Source organism: Furipterus horrens, unplaced genomic scaffold (assembly GCF_987537825.1).
Source record: "Furipterus horrens unplaced genomic scaffold, mFurHor1.1.pri manual_scaffold_10, whole genome shotgun sequence".
In the NCBI taxonomy this organism is placed as follows: Eukaryota; Metazoa; Chordata; class Mammalia; order Chiroptera; family Furipteridae; genus Furipterus; species Furipterus horrens.
In genome coordinates, this window is record NW_028327180.1 from 73477353 (window position 1) to 73491402 (window position 14050).

The window sequence follows — 14050 nt, forward strand, 5'->3', positions numbered from 1 at the left end:
AACTTTGGGATCAGACTGGCATCCCACAGGGCTGATCCTAATTCCCAGGGAATCTCTGCCCCAAGGGTAGGCCCCTGAATGGGCCTGAATGAGTCTGACATTGGAGACCAACCATCCTTACATTCCTCTATCCCTCTCTTGCCCATCAGTGAAGGTTGTTCCATTCTCCACTGGACGCCCTGGCTAGTAAACATCCTTACTGTCTAGAAACCTAGAACCATAGCTCAGGAAAGGATTTAGTTGACTTTCTGTGTGTAATTTTATACAATAAATAGAATTAATAGCCCTCTTGATGCCTAGGGGTCCCTGGAATGGGGGATGCGCAATACAGACGAGACAGCAGGTTAACCAATTTTAATGGAACCAAATGATTATACAATAATATTTTTATATACATTCATGAAAAAAAAAAAAAAAAGGAAACCCTTGCAAATTTTTGGGGGGACTTGTAGAAAGCAAGCAGTGTGGAGCATATCCTTGTAAAGAATTCCTGGAGTCAGAACTGGAGATTAATATTTTGGTCTTTTCACTTCAACCCTGTAATAGGAGAAATGAGTCAGCATAAGATCAATAAATGAAGCAATTCCCCAGTCCCATAGAGGATGAATAATAGTGCTTACCCATCAGCTTCCATCTTCTTCCTCTTCTCAATGATCTGAAAGAAGTTATAGTGGATAGTTAAATACCAGTCTAAGCTCACCTGAGGCCCAAGTCTGATCTCTCTTCTACTTCCATGGCTCCCCAGCCCTTTTTTTATCCCTGGATTAGTAGACCAGTGTCTCTTCCCAGTTGAACCCCACCCCACCAGAGAGGCAGTCCCACTTACAGCACTTATCTTTTTCCACTGGCGATCAAGCTCTGCCTTGTCATTGGTTTCCTTGAAGCGCCTGGTCTTCCGCCCTTCAGACATTTTGATGCCATACTGGAATGCAGCCCTGAAGGGGAAAAAAAAAAAAACAATCAGGAGAAGAAAGCATCAATTGTATAGCAATAGCAAGGTGTTCCCAGAAGGCCCTTTGGGCAGAGAAGCCATTGGGAAAGGTCTCAACCACACTACGCCCTCTGCCTTGGCGTGGGGCTAGTCCACCCATCCCCATCCCTCTCCTCCCACCCTGGCCGTAGTTAATAACAACTCACTTGGGCAAAGCTTCTTTGTTGTTCATATACTCGCTGTATTCTTCCTGGGTATCAAAGTCCCAGCGGCCCAAGGGGCCCTTCTTGTTACCCTGTTGCAGGAAGAGATACCAGTGGAAATGGAATTTTAGCCCTTGATTAAAGCCAGGCTCTTCCACAATCCCAGATTTCGTAATTTATAAATCATACCATAATAAATAGTAAAACGCTTACTATGTACTTATTATGTGCCAGGCATTATTCTAAACACTAAATACCTATCTTACTTAATTCTCTCAAAAACTCTATTAAGAGAAAATATATTTCTCTCCATTTTCCTGATTATGAAACTGAGGCACAGCAGTAAAATAAGTTGGAATGTCATAAAACTAATAAATGGCAGAGCCAGGGTTAAACAAGGCTCCAAGATGGAATTAAACCATGCTCTTAACCATTGCAGTACAGGGAGAACAAGGAAAAAGTAGATAAAATTTCTTTACCATTAATGGTGGGTTTGCTGAGTTTTAAGACTTGGAGGAAAATTCCAATACTGGTGGGCTAGAATAAACTTCACTGTTTTCAAAAGAGTGCAATTCCTTCTGCCCTTTCTACTTTTATGCACTAAACGCTTGCTTACTGCCTAGGATAAAAATCAAAGCTTGGCACTTTGTAGGAAATAAAAAAAGAAATATATTTTTGGCTATATCTCATTTGATTTTCGTACAAACACTGTGAAACAGTCAAGTGGCCCATGACCCCACAATGCTGATGATCCCACTACTGCAGCTGAGGGAAGGTGAGGAGCAGTAAATGAGACACAGATCTTTTGGGAGTGGGGAAAGTAATATGTACTAAAGAGTAACTGCCCAAGAGCACCCCCACCCCCATCCTTCCAACTCCGTACCTGGTCCATTTTGCTATAATCAACCTCCTCGTCACTGTCTACAGCCATATCATCCATCCTAAAGAGAAGCAACAGTTGAACAGATGGTGTAGACCCAGGCTCCTGTGTTTCATCTAGAAACCTACCCTAGTAAGAAACTATATGCCTAGGAATGACCTTCCCCTTAGACCTCCCTCTCAGAGCCTAATAGAATAAGTTCATTCAAGTAAAAAGTACCCATGGATCCCAGCAAATCAAAGTTCCACCTTATCCCACCCACCTACCCCTGCCCAAACTTGTTCTCCAGTCACGCCAGCCTCCCTTAACTGTCTCACGTACGTGGCTGGGTAGCATTCTGCATAACTGTTGGACATGCCAAAGAAATCTCCCAGCTGCTTCTTGTCCTCTGGCTTCTTCAGCATATGTTATGTTAAAGAAAATAATTCTGCCTGTAGCAGAAAAGCTTCAAGCAGGTAGGGCCAAGCACTAAAAGACCCAACATGAAAACTCTGAAGGAGAGAACTGTAACCTTGAATGGGTTCTCTCACAAAGGGGAAAGTCACAATGACTTCATCCCAGTCAAAATTCAACACAAAAGGGAAGAAGTGGGGTTGTGGGAAAGTAGGGAGGCAGGTGGATTTGGAATAAAAAAAGACAATTCTCTAGAACCCAGGAACTTATTGAAATAAAGGATATGATTCAGTGCTTTCCCAACCAGCAGAACCAGCAAACTTTTCATTGATCGATTTGATCAACTCTTTGGCAGATCCAGGTCCTGGGGAAAGAGAACTCTATTAGCACATTGAAACGAAGAATTTACCACCTCTTCCCTACAACACACTTGCAACTGCAGCTTTCATAAAAACACTTTTTAAGCAATAGAAGCCTTTTAGCTAACAAAATTTTAATCAAATCCCAATTAATACTGAACTACTCTGGTTGAGATGAGGTAGTGTGTTTAAAATATTGCCCACTCAACCTGCCTCACAACCTCAAGACCCCACAGCTGGAGAAATTATGTTTAAAGATCACATAAGCCCTGTCATTGCCCAGGAAAAAGGAGAGAACTCCAGACTTATCTTCTGTCTATTCTGTATAGCAAGACATGGATCTTATGAGAACCCAGAACCAGCAAGTCCCCCAATCCCACCCTTGCAGGCTCTGGACTCTTGAGCTCTAGGTCAGACTCTTAGCCCAGGGGAAAGCAGGACTGCCAGAGCTAATGCAAGACACCTTGGCTACAACTCACCTTTGTCAACGTCCATGGGCTGGAAAGAAAACAGAATCTGAAGTCAGTGTCACCATGAGGGATTTCCAATTACCCCTCAACCCCCAAGTCTGAATCAATTCCCTGCCCCACTGTCCCCCTTTACAGAACAGTTCCTATCCTGGATTAGTTGACCCAGTTGCTTGTATGGAGCCATGAGGTGCCTATATAACAGAGGGGTCCTGTACCGGGCTGGGCAGGTAGAGGTAGGCAGCTCCACCAGCTGGTACCAGGGGCCACATCTTACCTCATCATCTACTTTTGGCTTCTCAAAGTAGCTGTGTCTCTTCTTCTCTTCCTCTCTCTCTCGGTCCCGCTCCCGATCTCGTTCTCGTTCCCGCTCTCTGTCACGATCTCTGTCTCTCTCCCGATCACGCTCCCGTTCCCGATATCTCTCCCGCTCCTTGTCTCGAGGTGTCTTGGTTGTGGAGGGCACATAATCCCCAATGTCTTCAAATATACTAGGAAAAGAGATCACTAGCTGCCAAAATCACACATACACTTTCACTAACCCTAGCCATTTCCCTAGATTCTCACATCCAGTCCTCCCCAAAATGCTGAAGACAAGAAACACAGAGCCCCCTTCCTCCCTCAGATCAGGTGACAAGGGTTAGGACACATACTTCATGTCAGCCTCAGGGGGTTTCTTCTCTTCCAGCTTCCCTAAAATGTGAAGAGAACAATGAGGAAAACTCATTAATTCCCACTCAGCTGCATCATGTGCTCTAATATTTTTTCCTTTTTAAAAATGTCTTAAATTTAAAAAGAGAGGGAGAGAAACATCAATGTGTGAGAGAAACATCAATTGGTTGCCTCTCACATGCCTCCAACTGGGTACCTGGCCTACAACCCAGGCATGTGCCCTCACCGGGAACTGAACCAACAATTTTTCAGTGTGTGTGACGGTGCCCAACCCACTGAGGCACACCAGTCAGGGCTCTCTTAATTTTCAATGCCCTTTTAAACACCTGTTTAGAAGGTGGGACAAAAAGCTACCCATTCTCTCCTTCTCATGCCTCAAAGTTAACCATTGCCTCCTGGGTGGGTCAAACAGACAGAAACTGGATGTAACCATCTCCTCGCCAATGTTCCACTGCTCTCATTTTCCTCTGTTCCCCAGGAGCCTGCCAATGTCCTGGAGACAGAAGGCTCCAGGAGACTTTGGTTCCAACCTCAAATGCCCCGCCACGGGTAAGGTTTCCCTCCCTAACCCTCCAGGTTACCTTTATCCTTCTTCTTGAGCTTCTTGTTGCGGGTACCCTGCCTCAGGTAGGAAAGGATCTGGGTGAGCTTGCTAATAACAATGTCATTTGTAGTCAGTGTGGTCTGGGCCTGAAAATCCCAAGAAGCAAGAATGTTATCCCACTGAGCAGGAATTTCTTCATTTATTCATTCATTCACTTAACAAATTGAAGGATGAGTTAGAATTAGTTAGGTGAAGACTGGGAAAGGAAGTGTTGTGGAAGGACATTCCAGAGAGATGAAAGAGCATGCAAAGGCCTAGGCCAAAAGTGATTCTAGCATATTCGAGAAAGCCAGGATAACTGAAGAACAAACAGGGAAGCATGGTGAAAAAGGCTGAAAAGGCCAGAAGACGCAGAGGCTCACAGGCCACAATAAAGATTTTGCTCTTTATTCTAATAGTGAGAAACCAAAGAAAACTTCCAAACTGTGGTGAGACAAAAATTCGTGTTTTGAAATGATTGCTCTGGCCATGCAAAAAAACAGAATCAGAGATTGGGGTGGGGGTGATGGCTAAAAACTACGGGGTTTCTTCTGGGGATGATGAAAATATTTTTAAATTGCTTGTGATAATGGTTATGCAATTCTATGAATATATTAAAAGCCACTGAATTATACATTTTAAAAGGGGAAAACTGTGGCCCTGGCAGGGTATCTCAGTTGGTTTGAGTAACATCCCACTACTCCAAGGTTGCTAGTACAATCCCCAGTCAGGGCACATACAAGAACTGGAGGATAAAGCCTACAATCTCATTACCTGAGTGATTATCTGTATGCATAGGCCTCACTTAATCCTGTCTGCATTGCTGCCTCCTGAGACTCAATGGTTTGGCTGAACTAAGTGGCTGGGTTGGTGAAGAACGGGGTGGTCTGTGGGCTTCACTTTAAAACTGGTTTCTCTTTTCTATCCTAATGGCTTGGACAGAAAAAGCCCAGAGGCCTGAGATGGGGGAAACCTAAAATATTTCCCTCAGTCCAAAATAAGTATAATGGGCAAAAGGGTTTTGGACAGGTGAGATGTACCTGGCACACCTTCCTCCAAAGAAGCCCTTCTTTTCCCTAATGTGGGACATTGAAAAATTAATACCTGTCTTTTGTCATCTAGTGGTTACGGATTAAATGATGTCCTTTAACCCTGTTGCCCCCAGAATACAACAAGGATGCCAGCCTGTCAAACCAAGCATGCCGTTGTCCAGAGACAGCCAACCAACCTGGAGTCTGCACGATCCTTCCCCCTGTGGGAAGGCCACCCTCCCCTCCACATCCCCACTCTTATTAGGGATTTCTTGACCCACGGGTAGGTAGGACGACGACCATGTCCAGCTTGAAGCAGCTAGAGGAGCTCGAGACCTTCATCCATTGTCCTTTATAAGATTGTAAAGGGTCTTAAGTCTGAGAGGGAGGAATTGTTATTTTTTATTGTTAAAATATTAACTAATTAATTAATTAATTTTAAAAAAGAAGAAGAAGAATATATGAAAGGGTGAGGTGGGAGAGCTTGTATGTACGACCCATGGGCATGGACTTGGAGAGGGGATTGTTGGGGAAGGGGGTTGCTGGGCGGAGGGGAGCAAAGGGGAAAAAAAAAATTGGAACTATTGTAACAATATAATCAATAAAATATACTTAAAAAAAAAAAAAAAAGAACTGGAGGATACACAGAGAGTCCACAGGCATATGAAAGAATGGTCAACATCACTAGTCATCAGAGATGCAAATAAAAACCACAATGAGATACCACCTCACACCAGTCAGAATGGCCATCATCAACAAATCAACAAACAACAAGTGCTGGTGAGGATGTGGAGAAACGGGAACCCTACTGCACTGTTGGTAGGAATGCAGACTGGTGCAGCCACTATGGAAAACAGTATGGAAGTTCCTAAAAAAACTAAAAATGGAACTGTCTTTTGAACCAGCAATTCCACTGCTAGGACTATACCCGAAGAATCCTGACACCCCAATTCAAACGAATCTACGCACCCTTATGTTCATAGCAGCGCTGTTTACAATAGCCAAGTGCTGGAAACAACCTAAGTGCCCATCTGTAGATGAGTGGATCATAAAACTGTGGTACATTCACACAATGGAATACTATGCAGCAGAAAGAAAGAAGGAACTCCTGCCATTTGCGACAGCATGGACGGAACTGGAGAGAATTATGCTTAGTGAAATAAGCCAGGCAATGAAAGAAAAATACCATACGATATCACCTAATACAGGAGACTAATGAACAATACAAACAAATGAACAAAATTGAACAAGGAATAGAAAAACAGTTATGGGGGTCGGGGGAAGAAGGGATAAATAGGGGAAGGGTCTAGTAAAGGATCTAGAATAAATAACCCATGGACATGGACAACAGGGTGCGGAATGATTGTGGGAGAGGGGGTGGGCTGGGTGGGGGGGAGAAATGGGGGGAAAAATGGGGCAACTGTAATAGAACAAAAATAAAATAAAATTAAAACCTTAAAAAAAATATCAACCAATGAATGCATATGTAAGTGGAACAACAAATCAATGTTTTTCTCTTTCTCTCCTCTCTTCCTCTCTCTAAAATCAATACAATTTTAAAAGGGGGGGCAAATTGTATGGTATGTGAATCATATCTCTGTAATAGTTAAAAATAAAAAAAAATATTAGAAGGGAACCGGAGTGGATGTGGGAAAACCAATTAGGAACCCCTTTTCATAGTTCTAGCAAAAGATGATGGCTTAGACTAGAATGTTATTGGTGGAGACAGAGAAAAGTGAATGGATTCAGTTGAGATTTAGGAGCTGAAAGGTGGACTGAACTTGGTGATGGGTTAAATATGGTCAATGAGGCCAGGACAGAATTGAGGCTGATTTCCAGGTTTGAGACTCATGTGAAAGGCTTTCAGGATTTGGGTTTCTCACCTCCATGGTGGGGCAATCCGCTTTGCTGCGGATAAGAGTGGTGGGGATGTCTGTGTCAGCATATTCATCATCCAGGTCTACCACATAGGCCATGCGGCCGGGCAGGAACAGCTCATTCCGCTCATATGCCTTGCTTTTGAAGAGCATGCGGTAAACATTGCGGCCTGTGAAAAGAGGAAGAGCAGCAAGAAGTCAATGAGACCCTTTTACAGTAACAGCTGCCATTTACTGAGTGCTTACTCTGTGCTAGCCAACATGCCAAGTGCACTGCATGCTTTACTTTGCTTCATTCAATCTTTAAAACAGCCTTGCATTATCTCCTTTTAACTGATAAGAACATTAAAGCTGAGAGTTAAATGATTTAACTAAAGTCATATAGCTACCAAGTGACAATACAAAGAATGAGACACAGGCAGTCTAACTCCAAAGCCTGAGCTCCTATTCACTCTTCTCCATTGCCTTCTCAAGGACGCTATGTGCTTACCATTGTATAAAGCCCTGTGAGGAATAAGGATGAGGGTTGTTTTATTTTTTAAAGATTTTATGTATCTATTTTTAGAGACAGGGGAAAGGAGGGAGAAAGAGAGAGAAAGAAACATTGATGTATGAGAGAAACATCAATTAGTCGTCTTGCATGCTCCTGCAACCCAGGTATGTGCCCTGACTGGGAATCGAACTGGCAACCTTTTGGTTTGTGGGATGATGCCCAATCCACTCAGTCACAACAATGAGGGCAAGGATGAGGTTTAAGGTAATATTAATGATGGATGAAAAACCAGTTCATCATTAGTAGGCATATTGCCTATATTCTCTTTATCCAAATAATCTCATGAGGTAAACATTAACTCTACTTTTGCTGATGGACAAATAGGCACTGAGAAATAAAGTCACATGCCTAAACCAGATGTGTAGTGTGGTTTCATCATCAGGATTCTAACCCAGTTCTCACAGACTGCAAGTTCTGGATTTTTAATCACCAACAATACTACCTCCCTTAAAGTATAAGCCCTACCCTGAAAGAACTTCCAACCTAACTAAGGAAACATTAATGACATACAAAATAACTAAGTCCATGTCTGAATTCTATTAAAGTATTTTATAGAAACTAGCTGATTTAGGGGCAGAGAGAGAGAGAGAGAGAGAGAGGAAAAATAGGCTGAAGGAAAGGGGACGCTTATCCTGCTCAGTTTATTAGTCTACAATTCACCAAGAATGCAAAGCCACTAGTGTGGAAACTCTGTACTCACCCAAACGTGTTTTAAATTCAATTTTGTTTTCAGGATCCTCATCTTTCCTGAAAAGACAAAAAAAAAAAAATTTATTTATTTATTTATTTATTTTGCTATATGCGTTCCTATTTAAGTTCTCACCTTTCTAAACTCTCAAGTCCTCCCTGATGTTTACATACTTTGTTTCCTTCTGGGGCTTTTCCATTAGTTCTTCCTCTTCTTTCTCTTTGCTGGCAATCTCAGCTCGTACCTAACAGGAAAGCAAGTAGCATTTAGACATGTAACCATTTTTACACATATTTACTGATACTATACTACACAGTGCCAGGAACTAAGAACTCAATACTAAACAAGACAATATAATCTTTGCTCTAACTGAGCTTATAGCAGGAGAGACAGACATATTAAACAATCAACAAAGTGTGATAACTGCTATAAGTAAAATAGAAGAGGTATGCAAGGATGTAGGAAGTGGGAGGTGAGGGGTGAAGAGAAAATAAAATTGAAGCTGAGTACTTGAAGAAGTAGCAATCAGTCCTACAGAAGGGCCACTGTTAGCCCTTCTGGATGGTCTGAATTAACAGCAGTCTCCCTTCTCACTTTGAAAGGTCCATACAAGAGAATTGAGCATTCTAGTATCACTCTCCACTCACTCCCCAAGGCTCACCTTTTGAAGCAGAGCAAAATCCAAGCCTTTCACCAAATGGGTGTGCTCCATGTCACCACCCAAGAATTTGGACTCCTGGATCAACTGTCTTCTCTTCTCTGCAGCTGATTTGTCCCTGTATAACAAAAGAGGCCACATTAGAGTAGTCCTTTGTGGGTGGCAAATGCCTCTTGAAATAGCTCTATGTGGGTCCAAGAGCAGGGAAGTGTGAGGAAGAATTCCTATTGCAATTGTTTGACTCTGGGAAGCTGAGGAAACCATGCTCAGACTCCCTTGGTACTCACGCCTCAGCAGTGGGGCCCACAGCCCTGTAGTTAGCTGTGGTGCTGATCAGCTCAGTTTCCTCATAATCCTTATTCACACCATCTCGCCGTTCCTTGGCTCGGTCCCGGTACTTCTCTGCTAGTTCTCTCTCTCTCTCAATTTCTTGTTGGCGAAGCTTGGCATAATAACTATGACCAGCGAAAGACAAATGTGTAAGCCTCACCAGCTGCTATCCCAACATCAATAGAACTGTTCCTGCCTGTTTCCCTATACCTTCATCCAACTCTCTATGGTGAAAACTCATACATGTCCCAAAAAAACTGCTGGTCACCTCTTGGTAGTCCTCAAAATCACAACTACAGCATCTTCCAGCTCAGATACATTGTTCTATCTGCTACCTCAGACCTCTCCATCTGTCACTTCAGAATTCTTTAATGCCACCCAAGTCTACATCATTGATACTCTATAGGTATAGGTATAAGACTTTTCTATACAGCATCTGTGAAGTCATCTGAATTATTATCACCTTTCAAATTCCAACAGAAAATAAATAACTCCTTGCCAGTTCTCTCCCAGAAGAGTGGAAAGCTAATTACAGGTCCAGAAAGTCTAGAATCATATAAATAATGATGATGATGATGATGATGACAGGTCCTGGCTGGTTTAGCTCAGTGGATTGAGCGTCGGCCTGCGAGCTAAGTGTCGCTGGTTCGATCTTCCAGTCAGGGTACATCAGAGAAGGAAAACTCTGACTCCAAAAAAACCTCCGCTGCCTTGCGGCATACCTCTTCAGGGGAAAGGCTAAGGGAGTAAACCCCGACAGAAAATCCGGAGCCGGAGTCCCTAAGGCGGTTTGACGTTGTAGTCAACACCGGCAACTCCTGCGGCGCACCTGAAGCCAAGCTGTATTGACTCCGTCTTTCCCTTGGACCCTTCAGCTGCGAAGAGAGGGGGGGTCTGCTGCATGGGCAACAGCAGACCCTCCATATCACCCTGCCCAGGCTCTGTAGCTTCAGCGTCATCGCAAGATGTCGATTCAACACGGGAGGAGACAGATACGATGTCACTCCCGAGTCGGACTGCACAGCCATTCTCGGCGGTGCAGATAGACTCTTAAGAAGCTACACCATCGTCTCTCGAGACGGACGGCTGCTGACGACGACGATGACGACGACGATGATGATGACAATGATGATGGCAGCCAAGATTTATTGGATGGTTACTACATGCCAGGCACTGGTACTAAGTGTTTACATGTACTATCACAATTGATCTTATCACAACCTAATAAAATTTACCACTATTTCTATTCTATCCATGAGAATATTAAGGATTAGAAAGGTTAAGCAAAATGCTAAGGTTATTCTGCTAAAATTGGTAAAGAGGAGATTAAAACACCCCAAAACTGCCACTTCCCACATCATTCCTCTCCAGTATGAAAGCAGGGAGCCTTATGACAATAAAGGAAAACCTCAGTCTCTAGTCTTTTAACTAGTCCCTACTCCTTTCCCTCAAGGACTATCCAACCTAAAACCAACCCTCCTCCCTCAATCCTTCACCTTTTCTTTTTTCTCCTTCGTGCAGCTGGGTCTTCATCCTCATTGTACTCCCTTGGCATTCTAGAAGGGAAGGAAATTCACTTATAGCAAAATACTGCCACAGCTCCAGAAACCCCCCAAAATAGCCTTGAGGACTGAAGAAAGGTCTAGAACACTGACAAGAGCAACAGTTTCAATCAGTCAGAGATCCATGTTAATATTTGTAGGTGTTCCCCCAAGTATCTGCCCAGTATCTGAGTCTGTGGGGCTAGAATGGGCCCAAGGAATCTGCCCATTTAAGCACCAGCAGCACTTCTAGTACAAGCAGTTCATGGAACATACGCTGAGAAAAAGTGAAATCCCAGAGCATTCCAGTCTCCACTGGATGTGGAGCTTCAATGTCCATAGAGAAAGAATCAGAACTGCAGGCTTTACAAAAGAACTAGCCTTCCAGTTCCTAAGGCATCTAGATAAATAGATTTTCTGTAGGAAATAGATGGGAGACAGGTTGGTTCACCCCAGAACTTACTCATGGTGACGTGATTTGGAGGGCGGTGCAGAGGTAGGTGCAGCCCTTGGGGTCATAAGAAGTTTCCTGAAGTCTTCATTGGTGAGTTTTGATCTAGAAGGCAAAGATTTTTAAAATTGGTACCCAATAAAAATTAGAAAAGAAATATGTAAAAAACATGGTTAATTTTACTGGAAATCAGGGGAATATAACTTAAAATAAAAACATGCAGCCCTGGCTGGGTAAGCTCAGTTGGTTAGAGCATCATCCCAACATGCCAAGGCTGCAGGCTCAATCTCTGGTCAGGGCACATACAAGAAGCAACCAACGAACACATAAATAAGTGAAACAACAAATCGCTGTTTCTCTCTCTCTCTCTCTCAAATCAACAAATTAAAAATTAAATAAAAAATTTTTAAATGCTATTTCTACTGCCTCAAAGTATTAATTATTAAAAAGTTTGATAAATCAACTATAAGTGAGAACTTGGGAAGTGGATACTCTCAAATATGGCTGATGAAATGTAAGTCAGTAGAGCCTATTTAGAGGGCAATTTGGCAGTATCTATTAAAATTTAAGTATGTACCTATGACCCAATAACTCCATTTGTCTATATAAATGGCCAGTTCTCAGAGCTTTGAAAATAAAAACTTGCAAACTACCATAATGTCCTTTAACTGGAAACTAACGAAATAAACTGTAACAGGATTTCCCAAGTGTGGGGAAGATAGCACTGATGGTACAAAAGATAATTTTAATTGGTACAGTGGCAAGGAGTCATTCCTTGACCAAATTTTAGTCAGGTACCTTTGAGCCCTCTTCCAACTAGGCCTCTTCTTTGGCCTGCTGAGCCCAGTTTTAACAATGGAAAAAAGCAAGTATAAATAATATATATACTATGTAACACCATTTAATTTAAATATTTTAACTCATAAATGATATATTTTCCTTAGATATACATATATGTATATAAGTGCATTTTTTAAAAGAGTAGGAAGAAAAGGTACATATAAAAAAGATAACGATGGTTACCTCTAAGAAAGGGAGTGGAACTGGGAATTTTATCAAAGAGAATTTTCCCCTTATTTCCGATGTTTTATTTTTCTATAAGAAGAATTCCTATGTAATGTGTAATTAAATACCAACTTTAAAAACTAGCACCCTAGCCCTGGCTGGTGTGGCTCAGTGGATTGAGTGCTGGCCTGAGAACCAAAGAGTCCTGGTTCCATTCCCAGTCAGGGCACATGCCTCGGTTACGGTCCAGGTCCCCTACTGGGGGCACGCAAGATGCAACCACACATTGATGTTTCTCTCCTTTTCTCAGTCTCTTCCCTGCTCTCTAAAAATAAATAAATAAAATCTTAAAAAAACAAAACAAAAACTAGGATCCTCCCTGCCAGAATTTCCCTTCTAATACTCTTATGCAGTTGACCTGACCCAGTTAAAGTGGCAAGTGGTACAATTATTTGACCATCCTTGCTGACAACACATTCAGAATTCTTTTACCATCACCACCACTACCACCACCCTACTCACTGCCCAGCTCATTTCCATGGTCAGAAATCAAAACACTCACTGGTGAAAGGAGTGAGGATCATCCACATCGTGGCCATCTGGGGCCAAAGGGTTGGAGAACGGCTCGCCTAAGAAAAAGAATCGGCATTAATTTAATCAACCTCTTTTGTGTCAGGTCCTGTGCAAAAGTTGGGAATATAACAGTGGACAATAGAGATGTGCTTTCCTGTCAAATTGCTCACAATCTAGTGAGGAAGAAAGGCAAGAACAGCGACAGTAACAATATAATGCAGTAAGTACTGAAGCGGGAAAACACAAAGAGCTGTGGGACCCCAGAGGAGGGGTGGTCCCTAAACCAGCTGGAGGATGAGCAAAGATTTCCTGAAATGACATCTAAGATACTAAGTGAGAGATAAATGGGCGCAACCCAAGATTAAGTGATACAGGGTTTTTCGGGGGGGGGGGCGGGTTGTAAAGTTCACAGATAAATCCCATCTGTCGACATTTGGAACAAAGACCAGACTTAGAGACAGAGTCTGGGGCTGCCTGGCCTCACCTGGGGCCCGACGGCCGTGCCAAGGCTCCAAACTTCACTCCGGCCCCCCCACACACCATGTCTAAGGTCAAAATAGCACGCCAAGTGTCCCGAGTCCCGCAGAGAAGAAAGGGCAGACGACCCGAGACTTACTATCTCGCTCCGGCATTTCGTCCGCGGTGTTTCAACGCCAGCAAGCAAGGAACCTCCAACTACAACAAAGCAGCGACAGCCTCTTCCCCACAATGCACCTCCGGATCCAACCCACAGTGCCTTGCGGTCGCAATCTCTCCGCACCCGCCCACCCGCAGAGAAACTGGAGAAGGTGCGACTGGTGCCCTACAGTGTATTTATATCAGCGGCTAAATTAAACCCCGCCCCATACGTCAGCC

At 43.1% G+C, this 14050-nt stretch overlaps 1 protein-coding gene across 1 annotated transcript; it reads right to left on the reverse strand.

The window, feature by feature from the left end:
• Positions 1-339: 339 nt before the first annotated feature.
• Positions 340-13967, reverse strand: IK (IK cytokine). The gene is made up of 20 exons (XM_090288166.1): positions 13812-13967; positions 13185-13251; positions 11630-11722; positions 11122-11181; positions 9583-9750; positions 9299-9413; positions 8811-8881; positions 8650-8696; positions 7403-7566; positions 4487-4595; positions 3887-3926; positions 3511-3724; positions 3246-3264; positions 2693-2771; positions 2336-2416; positions 2018-2075; positions 1138-1226; positions 827-935; positions 621-655; positions 340-537 (listed from the first exon to the last, which is right to left on the reverse strand). Exons 1-20 carry the CDS (start codon positions 13825-13827, stop codon positions 510-512), a joined length of 1662 nt encoding a protein of 553 aa, XP_090144292.1. The 5' UTR covers positions 13828-13967; the 3' UTR covers positions 340-509.
• Between the last annotated feature and the right edge of the window lie 83 nt (positions 13968-14050).

What these genes read in the sequence shown, in the direction of transcription:
- IK (XM_090288166.1), bottom strand. An exon ending in TCCAAATCACGTCACCATGA is followed by an intron (nt 11,182 to 11,629) that starts GTAAGTTCTGGG and finishes CTTCCCTTCTAG; the next exon opens with AATGCCAAGGGAGTACAATG. An exon ending in GTGGGCCCCACTGCTGAGGC is followed by an intron (nt 9,414 to 9,582) that starts GTGAGTACCAAG and finishes TTTGTTATACAG; the next exon opens with GGACAAATCAGCTGCAGAGA.